Source organism: Delphinus delphis, chromosome 5 (assembly GCF_949987515.2).
Source record: "Delphinus delphis chromosome 5, mDelDel1.2, whole genome shotgun sequence".
Lineage (NCBI taxonomy): Eukaryota > Metazoa > Chordata > Mammalia > Artiodactyla > Delphinidae > Delphinus > Delphinus delphis.
In genome coordinates this window covers 86,368,731-86,387,410 of record NC_082687.1, presented here as the reverse complement: position 1 = coordinate 86,387,410, position 18,680 = coordinate 86,368,731, and the positions used below count along the sequence as shown (strand labels likewise).

The window sequence follows — 18,680 nt, the reverse complement described above, 5'->3', positions numbered from 1 at the left end:
TTTAATGCAGAGATTTTAGCTATCAGTTTGATGGATTTTGACAAATGTGTACACCCATGTATTTACCACCCCATTTGAGATACAGAACATTTTGCTTCTCAGATTTTGAAACTCCCACTTTCTTTTGTAGAAGACGATGAAGAGAAATCTTTGTGCTGCTTTAAATCTACTAAGTGTAATTGGTCAGTAATTTTCCTTTAACTTCCCATTGCTAGTTTATTTCCCATACTTTGTGGTATGTTTAAAATCTTATTCCAGTGATTGAATAACTAACCAAAGATACTAGGATTGGGGTAGGGAAGTTTTTTCCTCTCTCATTGTCAGAGCCACATAACATCTGGGGGCTCATCCACCTCTATTCATGTCCATAAGCTCTATATCTTTCCTATTACTGTGCGTTGACTGTTTGTGCTCTTTGCAGAAATTGAATTCCTCCACCTGTGCACTCAATCTCATCTCCTCTTGGCCACTCTTTAGCAATTTTCCTCTCTTCTTCAACAACCATATTTTCCACTTTTCTACTGGATTTTTCTCATCTGACTCAAACCTGCAGTTACTTTCCCACCTTATAAACACAAGAGAATAAAAACTTCTCTTGATTCTACTTTTCCCTTTGGTTATTGCCCAATTCCGTTCTCCTTCCTTTACAACAAGATCCCACAAAAGGACTTGTGTACTATTTCTCTCATCTTGTTCTTTCTTTAACTCACTTAAGCTTTTACCTCTTACCCACTAGAGATGTTCATGTTGCTATGCAGTGGTCAGTTATCAAGCTTTATATCACTTATCAGTATCATGATAAAGTTAAACATGCTTTATTTTTATTTTATTTTATTTTTTTTGTGGTACGCGGGCCTCTCACTGCTGTGGCCTCTCCCGTTGTGGAGCACAGGCTCCGGATGCTCAGGCTCAGCGGCCATGGCTCATGGGCCCAGCCGCTCCGTGACATGTGGGATCTTCCCGGACCGGGGCACGAACCCGTGTCCCCTGCATCAGCAGGCGGACTCTCAACCACTGCGCCACCAGGGAAGCCCTAAACATGCTTTATTTTTAAACATGATGTTTTTCAGTTGCTTCCAGGAAACCACACTTTCTTTCTTTTTTTTTTCCTCCCCACACTTTCTTTATTTCCTTCTGTATTAGTTGCTTCTTTTCACTTTCTTTGCTGATTTCCTCTTCATCTCCCTGCCCTCCTAATGTTGAAGTGCTCCTGAACTTAGTCTTTACACCTTTTGCCTATTTATACTGCCTTAGTGATCTCATCTAATCTCAAGGCTTTCTAATATCTTTTTCTGATTGGAGTCCTGAGCTCTGGTTTTATATATCCAACTGCATCAGCATCTTTATTTGGATGTTTAATAGTAAACTTAGATTTAAGTTGTTCAAAATTTAGCCCTAATTTTCTGCTTGACTCAAATCTCTTCTCAGTTATCTTCATTTCTAGCAATGAAATTACTGTTTAAACAGTATATATAACAAACCTTGAGTGGCCCCCCCCCCCAAAATTTGCATCATCTCTAATGTTTTGTGATTTTATCCACTGTTGCTAATCATATCTGAGATCCATTAATCTATTAGAGCTGCAAAATGTCGATATTTTAATGCCATTCTTCTTTCTTACTAGTTGGAATACTTCTTTAGTGAAAAATTTCAGTATATCTGTTATTGGGTTTCCTGTTTCTATGGGAAAGGCAGGATAAATCCTTGATTCTTTCCCCTTATTTATAGGTTTTCAAAATAACTAGGTGGTTTCCAAGGATTTACCAAAGGAGATAGAAGAATATATGTATGTGTGTGTGTGTGTGTGTGTGTGTGTCTGTGTGTGTGTAGTATCATGAACTTATGGATCTAAATGAATTTCAGGCTATTATTGTTGTTTTTAATCTATTTTGTTGTTTAAATTGTCCCATATTTGGCCAGTGGAAGCTTATTTAAGCTTTCATTGGATCCTTTTGACCCAACTTGAGTAGTCTTTGATAGGTTTCTTGCTTTCTACTGTAATAAGATGTACCAGGCTCTGTTTGTACATAGCTGGCCCCAGAGTTCCATTTTCTTTAGCCATTTCTTTTAGAAGACTTGATTGCTTTTATTGGAAAACAGTATCTGACAGACCATAATCAAGATGCTAGCAGTGCTGAGTTAGTCATTGTTTCTATGTCTTTTCAGTGGACAGAGCCAAGAAACATTTTATTGTTACTGTTGTTTTTTTTTTCCCTAAAGATGATACCCACTATGAATTCAGCTTGATACTTAAGATTCAAATTTAGTACTACAGGGTTTTTAACTTTATTGATCTCACCCCTACAGTCACAGGATACTCTTGGTGCTTAACAATACCAGCATAATTACTCATTAGAATTATCCCACAGTATGTACCCAACAGTCTCAGGATAACAATACTAATATTAAGTCCAAGGTATGGTCACTAAAAATAGTTTAAGCCTTTTTTCTTTTAGTTCTTGTTTTTGTTCACAGGGTATATCCTACTAGGGATATATGATTAAAATCATTGGAAGATGGTTCCTAATTATGTTGTTATACTACTAACTGGATATACAGTTAGGTTCATTTGTTTTATTTTACTTGTGATTCTTAGGGGTTACATTTAAAAATTCATTTTTTCAATAATTATAAAAGACATTTATATGATTCCACAATTCTATCTGTAAAACAAAGTATATGCAAAAAGTATAGCTTCTGTCTCTGTGTCATAGATCATATTTCTTCCATTTCCTTTAAAGGAAACCTTCCCCCCCCGCGCCCCACCCCCGGCTTTATGGTTTACCTGTCCTTTAATTTTTTTAAAATAATAAGCAAATATTTACATATTTCTATTATCTTCTTAAAAAATCAACCTTGTTTCAAGTAACAATATACTTTTAATTTTACTTATTAATTTCTGGGTTCCCCATGCTAGGAAGTATATTCTTTGAGGGTAGGAATTTTTTTTTTTAAATAAATAAATTTCTTTATTTATGTTTGGCTACGTTGGGTGTTCGTTGCTGCATGAGGGCTTTCTCTAGTTTCGGCGAGTGGGGGCTATGTTTGTTGCAGTGCGTTGGCTTCTCATTGTGGTGGCTTCTCTTTTTGCAGAGCACAGGCTCTAGGCGTGGGCTTCAGTAGTTGTGGCATGTGGGCTCAGTAGTTGTGGCGCACAGGCTTAGCTGCTCCGCGGCATGTGGGATCTTCCCGGACCAGGGCTCGAACTTGTGTCCCCTGCATTGGCAGGTGGATTCTTAACCACTGCGCCACCAGGGAAGTCCCTTGTTTGTTTCATACTGTATATTCTCACAACTCAGAACAAAGTCTAGTTCATAATAGATACTCATTAAGTATTTATATGAATAATTGGTGCATTGTGCTTTCATTGTGTTTTCTCTTAATGCAATTTAAAATTTCTGTTTATTAAAATATAATGCATTAGGATTCTTCAGTATATGCAAATCAATCAATGTGATACACCATATTAACAAATTGAAGGATAAAAACCATACGATAATCTCAATAGATGCAGAAAAAGCTTTTGACAAAATTCAATACCCATTTATGATAAAAACACTCCAGAAAGTAGGGATACAAGGAACTTACCTCAACATAATATCTTAAGGCCATATATGACAAACCCACAGCCAGCATCATTCTCAGTGGTGAAAAACTGAAACCATTTCCTCTAAGATCAGGAACAAGACAAGGATGTCCATTCTTACCACTATTATTCAACATAGTTTTGGAAGTTTAGCCATGGCAATCAGAGAAGAAAAAGAAATAAAGGAATCCAAGTTGGAAAAGAAGAAGTAAAACTGTCACTGTTTGCAGATGACATGATACTATACATAGAGAATCCTAAAGATGCTACCAGTAAACTACTAGAGCCAATCAATGAATTTGGTAAAGTAGCAGGATACAAAATGAATGCACAGAAATCTCTTGCATTCCTATAGACTAATGATGAAACATCTGAAGGAGAAATTAAGGAAACAGTCCCATTTACCATTGCAACAAAAAGAATAAAATACCTAGGAATAAACCTACCTAAGGAGACAAAAGACCTGTATGCAGAAAACTATAAGACACTGATGAAAGAAATTAAAGATTATACAAACAGATGGAGAGATGTACCATGTTCTTAGATTGGAAGAATCAACATTGTGAAAATGACTATACTACCCAAAGCAATCTACAGATTCAGTGCAATCCCGGTCAAGCTACCAATGGCATTTTTCACTGAACTAGAACAAAAAAGTTCACAATTTGTGTGGAAACACAAAAGACCGTGAATAGCCAAAGCAATCTTGAGAAAGAAAAACGGAACTGGAGGAATCAGGACCCCTGACTTCAGACTATTTTACAAAGCTACAGTTATCAAACCAGTATGGTACTTGCACAAAAACAGAAATATAGATCAATGGAACAGGATAGAAAGCCCAGAGATAAACCCATGCACATATGGTCACCTTATCTTTGATAAAGAAGGCAAGAATATACAACAGAGAAAAGACAGCCTCTTCAATAAGTGGTGCTGGGAAAACTGGACAGCTCCATGTAAAAGAATGAAATTAGAACACTTCCTAACACCATATACAAAAATAAAGTCAAAGTGGATTAAAGACCTAAATGTAAGGCCAGACACTATAAAACTCTTAGAGGAAAACATGGGCAGAACATTCTATGACATAAATCACAGCAATATCCTTTTTATTTTTCTTTTAATTTTTTTTTTTTGCGGTACGCGGGCCTCTCACTGCTGTGGCCTCTCCCGCTGCTGAGCACAGGCTCCGGACGCGCAGGCTCAGTGGCCATGGCTCACGGGCCTAGCTGCTCTGTAGCATGTGGGATCTTCCCGGACCGGGACACGAGCCCGTGTCCCCTGCATCGGCAAGCGGACTCCCAACCACTGCGCCACCAGGGAAGCCCCTTTTTTAAATTTTTAAAGTTTATTTTTAATTTTTTTTTGCGGTACGTGGGCCTCTCACTGTTGTGACCTCTCCCGTTGTTGGAGCACAGGCTCCGGACGCGCAGGCTCAGAGGCCATGGCTCACGGGCCTAGCCGCTCCGCGGCATGTGGGATCTTCCCAGACCGGGGCACAAACCCGTGTCCCCTTCATCGGCAGGCGGACTCTCAACCACTGCGCCACCAGGGAAGCCCCGCAAGATCCTTTTTGATCCACTTCCTAGAGAAATGGAAATAAAAACAAAAATAAATGGGACCTAATGATACTTAAAAGCTTTTGCACAGCAAAGGAAACCATAAATAAGACGAAAAGACAACCCTCAGAATGGGAGAAAATATTTGCAAACAAAGCAACCGACACAGGGTTAGTCTCCAAAGTACACAAGCAGGTCATGCAGCTCAATATCTAAAAAGCAAACAGCCCAATCCAAAAATGGGCAGAAGACCTAAATAGACATTTCTCCAAAGAAGATATACAGATTGCCAACAAACACATGAAGGGATGGTCAACATCATTAATCATTAGAGAAATGCAAATCAAAACTACAATGAGGTATCATCTCACACCGGTCAGAATGGCCATCATCAAAAAATCTACAAACAGTAAATGCTGGAGAGGGTGTGGAGAAAAGGGAACCCTCTTGCACTGTTGGTGGGAATGTAAATTGATACAGCCACTATGGAGAACAGTATGGAGGTTCCTTCAAAAACTAAAAATAGAACTACTGCATGATCCAGCAATCCCACTCCTGGGCATATACCCCAAGAAAACCATAATTCAAAGAGAGTCATGTACCACACTGTCCATTACACCACTTTACAATAGCCAGGACATTGAAGCAACCTAAGTGTCCATTGACAGATGAATGGATAAAGAAGATGTGGCACGTACATACAAATGGAATATTAATCAGCCATAAAAAGAAACGAAATTGAATTATTTGTAGTGAGGTGGATGGACCTAGAGTCTGTCATGCAGAGTGAAGTAAGTCAGAAAGAGAGAAACAAATACTGTATGCTAACACATATATATGGAATCTAAAAAAAAAAAAAAAAAAAAAAAAGGTTCTGACGAACCTATGGGCAGGACAGGAATAAAGACGCAGATGTAGAGAATGGACTTGAGGACACGGGGAGGGGGAAGGGTAATCTGGGATGAAGTGAGAGAGTAGCATTTACATATATACACTACCCAATGTAAAATAGATAGCTAGTGGGAAGCAGCTGCATCACACAGGGAGATCAGCTCAGTGCTTTGTGACCACCCAGAGGGGCGGGATAGGGAGGGTTGGAGGGAGATGAGAGAGGGAGGGAATATGGGGATATATATATATATATATATACATATAGCTGATTCACTTTGTTATACAGCAGAAACTAACACAACATTGTAAAGCAATTATACTCCAATAAAGATGTTAAAAAAATAGAATGCATTACTTTATACTTCATTTAAGAGTGATAATATGCTGAAGAGCTCAAATTAGTATTCTAAAGTTTATTTTTACTGTTGTGTAATAATCTTTCCCAGTAACTAGTGAAAACAGTTTCTTAATGAAAGTAACAGAACATTCTTTGTAAGTTAACAATCACTGAATGTGTTTTTCTCATTGATTACCCAAATAATATTTCCCCAAACTCTGTGTCTGTTAAGTCTGTGCATATGTGTACATATGAACTGGTTTGTGAATATGGCTCAGTATAGATTTTAAATCTAACAGTGTATGGAGAATGTTTAAATGAAAAAAAGCATGTACTGTGGGGGCAGAGGATATATGGGAACTCTACTTTTCTGCTAAATTTGCCTGTGAACATAAAACTGTTCCAAAAAATAAAGTCTAAAAAAAATCATGTACTATTTTAGTACTATTAGTACTACTAATACTATTTGAATTGGAATCCATGGCAGATTTACAAAGTTAAAGTGATATCATTTAGTTTTGTGCCAGGAGCCATGTATAAAATTGTTGTATTTGTCTGTGATGTCATTATTTTAAGTTGCACATGCAAAAATCATTTTTCTAAAATTAGTATTAAAGTGAAACAAGTAAATGCATTTAATAGAACAAGTATCCCGTAAATAGAACTGTCTATGTGTATGATTAGGTTGAACAGTGTAAAAATACTGATATTCGACCATGTTTAATTATATAAAGGTATATTGTAGGTCATTGGAGATTTTAAAGTTATTTCAATAAATAATACTTGGATAACTAAGATTTGAAGAAAAATAAAATCAGATTCTAACCTTTCACCTTACATCAAAAATAAATCAGATTAAAAAATTTAATAAAAGTGAAACCATTCAGGAGTTAAAAGAAAATATAGGTGAATACTTATTAAAAATTACTAGAACTTATGACTAAGAACCTGTCAGTTCCCTTAATTAGTCTGATTAAAACTTGGTTCTTAATATTGGCAAGGCAAAAAGAATATCAGATGGAAGGAACTGTTCAATTATAGCTCTGGCTTTTATCTCTAGATATTTTTTCTCTCCTTAGGAAGGTCTCTCACTGTTTACTGCTGTGATTGCCTGGCAGACTTGTGTGTGTGTGTGTGTGTGTGTGTGTGTGTGTGTGTGTGTGTATGCACACTTCTGTGTATTTGCACTTCTCTGCACTCTTCTTTTTCCTTTATCTAACTCTAATATGGAAGTATGCCTTTCCTTGAGTTCCCCCAAAGCTGAAACAAATTTTGGATGGCTTCATATCCTTTAGTTTTGATTAAAAGAATATATAGACAATAATATGCAGTTGGATAATTAGTTTATAAAGTCAATTTACAGTTTGATTTTGTGGTTCCTTATATTTCTAATTCCCTATTTTTCTCTTGCTTTATTTCCCTATGTCAAAAGTCATCTTTGCTTATTACTGGTCATTAAATGAGTGTAGACTTTGGGTAATGAGTGCCGGATGGGGACTGGCAAGCTACAGAAGTTTTGTTACTTGAGGATTGTATATTTTAGGATGATTTTGGCTGCAAGTTATATAATATCTGAATTAAAGTAGCTTTACAAGTAGGAGTTTAGCATTTGAAAAGAAATTACCATAAGTCTGTGACCAAATGGTTTCAAGGTTAGTTCAGAAGCTCAGTGATGTGTAGACTCTGTGTTAGCTTTTTTTCATTTTCTTGGCTTTCTGCTCATGCTACAAAGCTCCAAGTTTTGTATATCCTCGCATGATAACATCAAGAGTGAGGAGATTGGAGGGCTGTTGTTTTGCCTTTATCTCAGTCTCTCTTTCTTTATCAGAGAGGAGTCCAACACATATTCCCAGATGTAAATTAAGTATGTAATATTTCATAAAAGAAATACAGATGGTTAGTAAACATATATGAGAATTTTAATCTCACTAAGGCTCTGGGAATGCCTGATTTAATTCTGTGTTGTTCTTGGAAATTATCAGACAGTGCCTTGATGAATCTAGCTAACACCTTCCTGCATTAGGATAGGAGTTAACAGATAGTATGAAAATGTACATCAGAAGCTCTGATTGATTTGTTATAATTTTGTTTTTTAATGTATTAGGCATGTAACAGAGCTTCTAGTCAGCATGAAAAAATATACAAGGTAATCATACTCAGTGAACATAATTTTATTAAGTATCAGATTTATTAAATGTAAGCTCTTTTTTTAAGGATAAATAGACCTTATTTTAAATTTTACCATGGTAGTCCCATAATTTGTTTAATAATTCTCCTAATTATTGGCAGTTTGGGTGTTCTCAAATTTTTATTGTTGGTTAAACGATATTGCAGTGAAAGTTCTTGACCTTTTTTATAGTTTTGGGAGTGTTGCTGTAGGATAAATTCTGAAAAGTGGAAATTCTGAGGTAAAAGCAATGAGCATTTAACATTTTAATTGATTTGCTAAAATTATCCTCCAAAAGTGTTGTGCTAGTTTGTACTCCCACAGAGGTATGAATGTGCCATTTCCTACACATCCTGTACAGGCTTTGTGTTTTTTTCCACCAGCTTGAGGTATAATTGACTTACAATAAATTGCATATATTTTTCCCATGTAGTTACATTTCCAGCAATCTTTCTTCTGCTTATAGGGCTTGTTTTTTTTTTTTGCGGTACACGGGCCTCTCACTGTTGTGGCCTCTCCCGTCGCGGAGCACAGGCTCTGGACACGCAGGCCCAGCGGCCATGGCCCACGGGCCCAGCCGCTCCGCGGCATGTGGGATCCTCCTGGACCAGGGCACGAACCCGCGTCCCCTGCGTCGGCAGGCGGACTCTCAACCACTGCGCCACCAGGGAAGCCCTGCTTATAGGGCTTTAAAAACATTTCTAGTGGTACAGGACTTCTTGTCTGAACAAACTCTTCTGGTGTTTGTATATATGAAAAAGTTTTTATTTTGCCTTCATTTTTGAAAGGTGCTTTTGCTAGGTAAGAATTGTAGGTTAACAAGTTGTTTGTTTTTTTCCCATACTTTAAATATGCTGCTGAAGTATTCCTTGGGTTGTATTGTATATGATGAAAAGTCTGCTGTCCTCCTTTTCTTTCCCCTATACTTAATGTGCCTTTTTTCCCCTCTTCTGGATGCTTTTAAGATACTCTGTTTATCCCTCATTTAAAGCTGTTTGACTGTCATGTGGATTGGTGTAGTTTGTGTCTCTTGTCTTGAGGTTTATTGATCTTATGGAATCTATAGGGTTCATAGTTTTAATAAAATTTGGAAAAATTATAGCCATCATTTCTTCCAATAAGATTTTTTGTCACTTTTTCTTGGTTCCTCAGGGACTCCAATTACAACTGTGTTAGGCTGCTTGAAGTAGACCCACGGCTCATTATCCAATTTGGATAGTTTTTTTTTTTTTTTAAATAGAGTTTTTTGGCTGCGTTGGGTCTTCGTTGCTGTGCGCAGGCTTTCTCTCATTGTGGCGAGCAGGGGCTACTCTTTGTTATGGTGTGCGGGCTTCTCATCGTGGTGGCTTCTCTTGTTGCAGAGGACAGGCTCTAGACATGCGGGCTTCAGTAGTTGTGGCATGTGGGCTCAGTAGTTGTGTCTCACTGGCTCTAGAGCGCAGGCTCAGTAGTTGTGGCGCACGGGCTTTGTTGCTCTGTGGTGTGTGGGATCTTCCTGGACCAGGGCTTGAACCCGTGTCCCCTGCATTGGCAGGCTGATTCTTAACCACTGTGCCACCAGGAAAGTCCCTGGATAGTTTCTAATGCTTATTGTATTTAAGTTTGCTAATATTAGTCTGCCATGTTTAATCTGTCATTAATCTCATTTAGTGTATTTTTCATCTCATTCATTGTAGTTTTCATGTTTAGAATTTTGATTTGGGTCTTTAGAAAAGAACTTTAAACATGTCTCAATTAACATGCTTAATATTTACCCTAACTTAAATATCTAGAATATAATTGCAGTAGTTATTTTAATATGTTTATTTACTAATTCTCTCATCTGTGCCATTTTTGGACTGGTTTTAATTGATTTTTATCCTAATTTGAGGTTGTATTTCTCTGTATCTTTGCATGTCTGGTAATTTTTCAGTGGGTGCCAGACATCGTAGATTTTACCTTGTTGGGTGTGGGTATTTCTAGTTATTCCTATAAATGTTCTTAAGCTTTGTTCTAGGACAGGTTTAAGTTACTTGGGAACAGTTTAATCCCTTTGGCTGGTACTTATAAGCTTTTTAGGCAAGACCAATGTGGAGCTTAGTCTAAGGTTAATATTCCCTAGTACTGAGGCAAAACCCTTTTTAGTGTTCTACCGGGTGACACACAAATTATGGTTTTCTACTCTGTCTTGTAGGAATAAGCACCATTCCCTGCCCTGTGAAATCTTCAGGGATTGTTTTCACTAATTCTTTTGCATGTCTTTTTTCTTTGGCTTGCTGTAGCTTCCTTGCGTGCATGAGCTGATCGGTAGTCAGCCAAAGACTCAAGGCATTCTTTCTAGATATCCAGGCTTCTCCCTCTGTGCAGCTTACTGTTCTCTGGTACTTAGTCCTGTATTCTCTACCCTCCCTTAGTCTCCTCAGCCTTTCAGTTCCATCTCTTCAACTCAGGACTGCCAGTCTCTGCCTGGGTTCTCTCTTCCTGCACCTTGTTCTGGAAGTTCTCTCCAGGAACTAATTTAGGGCAGCCATAGGGCATACTTTGTTTTTTTCTTGTCTCTCAGAGATCACTGTAATTTGTTGCCTAGTGTTCAATGTCTTGAAAGCTGGTGTTCCTTATATTTTGTATGGGTTTTCAGTTGTTTTGGGGGAGGATGGTACATCTGGTCTCTATAATTTCATCTGTGGCTGGAAATGTAAGTTCTGACTTACTAAATTTTCGCCAAAAAAAACAGAAGGAGATTTTTTGTTTGTTATGTCTTGAATGCTTATCACTACTTAAAGTGAAATTCACATATTTGTGTTAAATTTGAGTGACTTACTTTATATATATTACTGATGTTATGCTGATTGGATATAAGTTTAATTTATGTGATCTTACGAGTATTGATCACACACAAATTCATGGATAGCAGAAAGACATGTATGTAGGTATTTGGGTGTTCAGAGTTCTGGAATCTGAGACCAAATCCTAATGGTAGGTTTTGGCAGAGGAAACTAAGGCCAAAACTTGACTTTGGTCTATCTCTAGTTGGCACAGTACCTACCTGTTTTAACTCTAGTATATATTTTCACCATATATTTGTAAAGCTATGCTCTCTTTTTTATCATTATAACTTTGTGAGATATCTTTTACCTTTTATTTTCCAAATGAGAACACAGAAGGTAAGTCATTTTGACTCTTTTGTGTTCTTTTTAATGACAGTACAGTGCTATTTTTCTTTTTTAAACTAGTGGGCAGACTGATGGAATCATGGGTAATTTTGTTAGAGATTTTTGGATTATGATCAATAATAATTTTGAAGAATAACCATGATATAGGTCATGCATTGGTTTCTGTAAAACAAATGGCAGGCCGACTTCAGTTGATAAAAACATTGTGTTTTACAAGTTTCTTTGTAAATTAGTTGTTTGACTCTGACCATGGGTCATCTCTCTGTCTATTAACTGATCCATCAATTTCACCAGTGTCATAAATAATGGTTAAGTTCTACAATTAGCTTAAAAAAGGCTATGGTCTAGCTTAAATGGTGTTGACAGTAATTGTGGAACCGGTTGAACCCTGAGCTGTTCAGAGAACAGGATCCTAAGGAGGTCATCATTGGATTTATTATTGCAGGTAAACTGGGGATTGACTGGTGGTTTTTTGATGTTGGAAGCTCAGGGAATGGGATTAAGGGCTGAAATGGTACTATGGCAACGCTGCAAGGAGTTACCCTGGTGGGAGGTGGAGCAGAAATGTAAAGTTATGCTTGTATTAAAATGGAGAAACTATCCAAATCAGCCTGAATTTTTCATTAGCGTATAATTTAGATGTTTGAATTTAGGATCTGAAGAAAATTTTTTCAGATGTTAAATAATTATACTGTTTTTTTTCATTCTTAACTTTCATGAAAACATATACCAGTTTGCCTGTGTTCTCTTGTGTTTTTGTCATCATCCATCTTAGATGATAAGATCAAAGTTATTAAAACAAGGAATGTGTTAGTATACTAGAAGTAGCTCACACTTTTGAGTGTTTACTATATACCGGGCACTGTTCTTTACACATCATATGAAATAAATTAATTTTCACAACCCTTTGATGTATGACTTTTATTACCATTTTGCTGATGAGACAACAGGAGCACAGAGCATAAAGTAATTTACTTAAGGTCATTTGACAAATAGATTTGGGATATCTGTGTGGTCTGGAGACTGAGTCTGTGCTCTCAGTCACTGTGCTGTTTGTTTTAACAATTTTGGGATGAAGAGAGAAACATAGGCAGCTCATGCTTAATTGTTAATGTTATCATTTCTGAGAGTTTGGGAATCAACTTTTACAGAATATCCAGGTTAGGATGATGATGAAGAACTTACGTTTTAGAATTATTTAGAATTTACTTTCACTATTAGGTCTTCTAAATAGCTATATACAAAATAGAATAAATTGTTAACCCTCTCATTGCCTTAGCTTTTTCATTTTTAAAAGTTGAGATTAACAGTAGTTACCTTTCTTGTTATGCATTCTTTCCCCTCTGAAGCATTATGCTAAGCTATTTTAGTATTATTTTCAAGACAGGAAGACCCTGGAATTGTTTTCAAGGAATGCATCTGCTTTGACTGACTCACATATTAGACCTTGGATGATAGGTGTTGTTTTGATGACAGGTGTCCTTTGGGAAAATCTCTGCTTACATTGTCAGTGAAAAGACTGTGGTTTTCCTCTCCATCTCTGTGTTACGTATTTTGTTTCAGAATATGTGAAATGGTACTTTAAGAGTATTGGGCAATCTTTTCTTCATAAATGTCTAAGTTCCCCAAAATGTGTATTAAACCTACCAATATAGTTGGGGTGAAACTCATTTATTTAGGCTTTAAACTTCAACAGTAATAACATTGATATATAAAAACCAATTATTTTGGTTCCAAACATTTTTATTGTCTAATACTTCTGTGCACTATGAACGCATTTTTAATTTAAACTTTTTCATAACCATATGTAATGGGCAATTTTATTTCCCTCACTGTACAGAGGAGAAATAGGAGGCTAGAGAGAACGTAAGTAGTGAAGTCAGATTTTGAATACAGTCTGTCGCTTCCAGAGTCTGAGTGCTTAACTGTGATGATAAATCACCTCTCCTGGGTTTTGAAGTCTTAAAATTGTGTATTTAAAAATAAAAGAGGAAAGACAGATTTATCATTGTTACATCATGGCAATCAGGACAAGAATTGTATAGCCCAGGCCTCCAGAGTAACTGAGACTGGAAAGTTATTGGGAACCGAGGCAGTTCTGTTGCTGTATCTTTCTGTGTGCTCACTCCTATCTCTTTTATTATTTTCTCTTTCTGCATATTGGCTTCCTCCGTTCTCCTCACCACCTGGCCCACCTTGACTGCTCATAAAATGGTACCTTCAACACAAGTGTCTTTACTACCTTAAAAATCCAGAACCTTGGCCAAGTGATGCAGCTTTTCATGATCTGATTTGTAGTTTCCTGTGAGATAGAATTTTGTCATCCTGGTCAGGCTCTGGATTATTTTCTTCTGGGTCGAGTGTCTGTCCTTTGGTCACATAGCTGTGGCGGGGGTGATAGGTTGAGGGAGGGGACACATTCAGGGATCTACACTAATGTTGGTAGGTAGTTCTCAGGGAAAGAGGTAGAGGCTGAATAGAGTCCCAAAATATGTCTATATTAATATGTATCAGATTTTATTAAGCAGTATCATAAAAATACACAATACAAATATCAATACAAATGCAATAAATAGCATAAAAATAAAACAATAAAAGTAAATACAACAAAATAATGCACAAATACAAAATATAAATACAAATATAAAATACAAAATAATATATATGTTACAGGTACAAGGAACTGAAATCAATCTTTCAAAAGGTGACTTCCTGTAAGGTTGTGACAGTCAAGGAAAGACTGATGAACTGTTCTCAATTGAAGGAGACTAAAGGGACATGCGGACTAAATTTAACACATGGTCCTAGATTGAATCCTTTTGCTACAAAGAATATCATTGGGGCAACTGCACATATGGAATGTGTTCTGTGGATTAAATAGTAGGGAATATAGAGTATCAGTGTTAATTTCCTAATTTTTGTGGTCATACCATCACTATATAGGATGACATCATGTTTATAGGAAAACATGCTGAATTATTCATTGATAATGGGACAACATGCCTGCAACTTATTCCCAAGTGATTCAGCTGGGGGGAAAAAGCTTTTTGTTTATTCTGCAACCTTTGAAAATATTTCAAAATAAAAAGTAAAAAAGAAAAAAAACCTGTAACTTCTTTAAACTGGATATGTAATTTCTTTAATGGTACCAGAAGAATTTATATAAAAGAATCCTCTGGGTAAATGTTTTTGAAAAGAATATTCAACAGTCATTTATTTATTGAGCATTCCTTTATTTGTATTGTCAGTGCAGACTTTCCTGCAGTAGGTTTGCATAATTGGATATGTTTACTAAGGAACTCTACATTGTTTGCTGTACGTTATTTGAAGATTTACTTCATGGGATTTCAGATTCTATTTTCAGATTTCTTAATTCACAGATTTTAATGAATAAGAAATATTTATAATTTGCTCATGCATTTTCAGTTATTGGTGACTCTTTTTAAAATTTCTCTACTAGCTTCCCCCATTCTAAAATCTGCAGTTTCCTGTGAAGTTATAAAGTGTGAGCAGTCAGAATTGTCTGCTCCTTTGTAGGATATTTGGAAAATGGTTTAATGGAAGCTAATGGTTTGTATTGTATTTGGTTTAAGTATTTTCCAACTCAGTGTCAACATAAAGTAATTCTAATTATGGTGCTTTCTAGTCATATTTTATGATCAAAATGTTGAAGATATATTAGATATAGAGTATACTTTTGTTATATGAATATACTTTTGTTTTATTTTGAGGGTCATATTTTATTTTATTTTATTTATTTATTTTTTTTGTGCTATGCGGGCCTCTCACTGTTGGGGCCTCTCCCGTTGCGGAGCACAGGCTCCGGACGCGCAGGCTCAGCGGCCATGGCTCACGGGCCTAGCCACTCCGCGGCATGTGGGATCTTCCCAGACTGGGGCACGAACCCGTGTCCCCTGCATCGGCAGGCGGACTCTCAACCACTGCGCCACCAGGGAAGCCCTCGAGGGTCATATTTTAAAACAGAAGTATGTATTAATTTTTGAATGATAATTCCAGAGAAAACATAATTCAGTGTATTTATTCAGTTTATGCTCAACTTTCTTAGGAGTCAGTTCTTTTATAGCAGATGTACTATAGATATCTTTATAAGCTTTTTAAATTGTCTTTTTTATATCTTAATTATTTTGTTAAGCACATATTTTGATAGATATCTATACACTCATTCTAGGCTTTCTAGAGTAATTCAGTAGCTAGAAAGCCACACCTAGTTTATATATGGTAATTAGCTTTATTTTCTGAAATATGTTGATCCTAAAGCCACAGAACTCTACTTCTGGGCTCTTTGTGTTCACGTGGTAAAAAGAATTTCCTAGGACATTGTTTTTTTAATGTGTCACATAAATGAAACAGTTGCCATTTGTTCCAACTGACTGGACCATTTCCAAGACAGGCTTCCTCTCTGCTCTGTCAATCATCATGTTTTTCATTCTAGAATTTCTCTCTAACTCTTGGATCTCTTCCAAGATAGGGGCAGTTTCTGAGCATCTCAGTGGCAGATATTTTCCAGGTATTATCTACAGATTTCAAAAATTGTCAGTCAGAAGAGGAAGAGGGATGGGCAGAAATAGGGAAATAGAAACTGGGAAATAGAAATAGACAGGAGGAGTGGAGGCAGTGAGGCAGGTCCCTTTAAAAATAACTTTAAAAAAGGACATTTAGGGGCTTCCCTGGTGGCGCAGTGGTTGAGAATCTGCCTGCCAGTGCAGGGGACACGGGTTCGAGCGCTGGTCCAGGAAGATCCCACATGCTGCGGAGCAACGAAACCCGTGCGCCACAACTGCTGAGCCTGTGCTCTAGAGCCCACGAGCAACAACTACTGAAGCCCGCACGCCTAGAGCCAGTGCTTCACAACAAGAGAAGCCACCGAAATGAGAAGCCTGTGCACCACAGCGAAGAGTAACCCCCGCTCGCCGCAACTAGAGAAAGCCAGCGCACAGCAGCGAAGACCCAACACAGCCAAAAATAAATAAATTTTAAAAAAAAGGGGGCCATTTAGGAAAAAAAAGAGTAAGGCATTGTTTAGAACAATATAATATACAAGTGCTAAAGTGGGCCTTCTAGATTAGTGCTTTCCAGATTACCTCTATGGTGAAGAACCAGATATTTTGTTACCAGTTCATTATGGATAGGACCTACATGGCAAGTAAATTTACCTCATGCTTGGGGTCAGATTCCTTGAAAGCATTGTCTAATTGCTATAAAGGTTTCTAAATTCTGAAATTTCTTCATTTCTGTGTATATTCTACACCAGTGTCAGTTTGCTGATTGACACTAGTCTGCTGACCACATGCAGAGTAGTGGTTTTTCCTAAAACTTTGTTTCTTCATTTGTACCCAAGGTTATTTAGCTTAGAAAAGTGAAATGATTTTCTCTATATTTCTCTACAGCTATTAAAGTTTTCTTTTTCAGTTTCAGTAGAGAACAGCTCTACTCAAAAGTAAAATTTGGTCTTTTGTTTGAGGGTGATGTTCATTGTCAGTATATAAAAGTCAGAAAAATATGCCTCTAGGGTTTGGAGCTCTAAGAGATTTCTACTTTCTGCATTATGGATTTCTGAAATAAGCTTTTGTATGATCTTATAATTTTGGAATCTGAAAAAAAAATTAATAAAGATACCAAATAAAACAATACCAAAGCAAGAAAGATCAGAAATATTGAGGTAGAAAAAGCATAATAATTTATAAAAACTATTAGTTTTATATAATTAGAGTATTGGGTTGATTTGGGGAAAGTGTCAATAGTTAAAGCCTAAAAGATTGTCAGGGACAAGATTGGGAAATGGTATGTAATTCTTAAAAAGTTAGCTTTTTATTTGCTAGACAGTGAAGGGCAGTTGGAGAATTTTATATAATGAAGCAATACGGAGTAGATTGGTTTTTAGCAAAGAAAATTTTTAGTGTTTTCTCTCTGTATATACTTTAAAGTAAGATTAATAGAGGATCTACTTCAGTTTTGTAAAATACTTTAGTTCTAAACACTGTAATCATGTCTTTCAACTATAAGTAATGACTTAAAAGGTAGAAGAACAGAAATACGATGCAGTAATTGAGGTTAGTATTTAGTATGTTCTGAAATACCCCTGTCATTAAGTATTTGGTAAAAATGTATAATAATTGAGGCAGTACATTATGCTGTTGAGTGTAACCAAACTGCTTGGGTTGGAATCTCAGCTCTGACATTCATTATTTTTTCAACCTTAGGCAAATTACTTAACCTCTTTGGGCCTTGGTTTTCTTATCTATAAAATGGCAATACATAATACTTTCCTTATAGAACTGTCATGAAGTTAAATGACTGTGTGTGTGTGTAGATATGACGTATTTATTATATAATGTGCAATAGGGCCTGATAAATAATGAGTTAAATAAGTACTTTTACTGCTGCTGTTATGATTAGAAGACATCTCATTAAATAAATTTTATAAACATTTAAGAATGTGAGTATAAAATACCAAACATGCACCAGTTATGATCAGAAAATTACCAGCTGCTGTTTTTCACATTTTACTTTCTTCTGTTTGTAGAGAATAAAATAATGAATTTAAGTATACTTAACTTAGTGTTTTCTCTTTTATAGTTTATCAGAGAAGATATGAAATATAAAGATGCTACTAATAAACACAGCCATCTGCACAGAGAAGACAAGCATATAACTGTTGAGGATTTATGGAAACGATGGAAAACATCAGAAGGTAAGACTGTTTTAGTGATCTGAATCCCTGAGCTGCTTTTCTCAGGTCACTAATTGCATATGATTTACAAACAAATCAAAATAACATTTCTGTGAGGATATTTATATTTTAGTAAATAATTGTTCCATTTTTTATTTTGAAATATGATTTTAATTTTTCTTAGGATTTATTAAAGGTCAGCCTGTTTTCAGATAATTTGATACCTTATACTAGAATAAATAAGGTAACGCATGTCTGAGAGCTTAAAGTTGTAGAGCATTGTTTCATCTGTTAAAT

The 18,680-nt window shown here is 36.4% G+C and overlaps 1 protein-coding gene across 2 annotated transcripts in view; it reads left to right on the top strand.

Moving 5' to 3' along the window:
• The window catches only part of STIM2 (stromal interaction molecule 2), a 168,243-nt gene that overhangs the window by 86,207 nt on the left and 63,356 nt on the right, over positions 1-18,680 (top strand). For both annotated transcript variants that reach the window (XM_060012728.1, XM_060012729.1), the window contains exon 3: positions 18,290-18,404. In XM_060012728.1, coding sequence (XP_059868711.1) covers positions 18,290-18,404 — 115 coding nt within the window. The remainder of the gene's footprint in view (positions 1-18,289; positions 18,405-18,680) is intronic.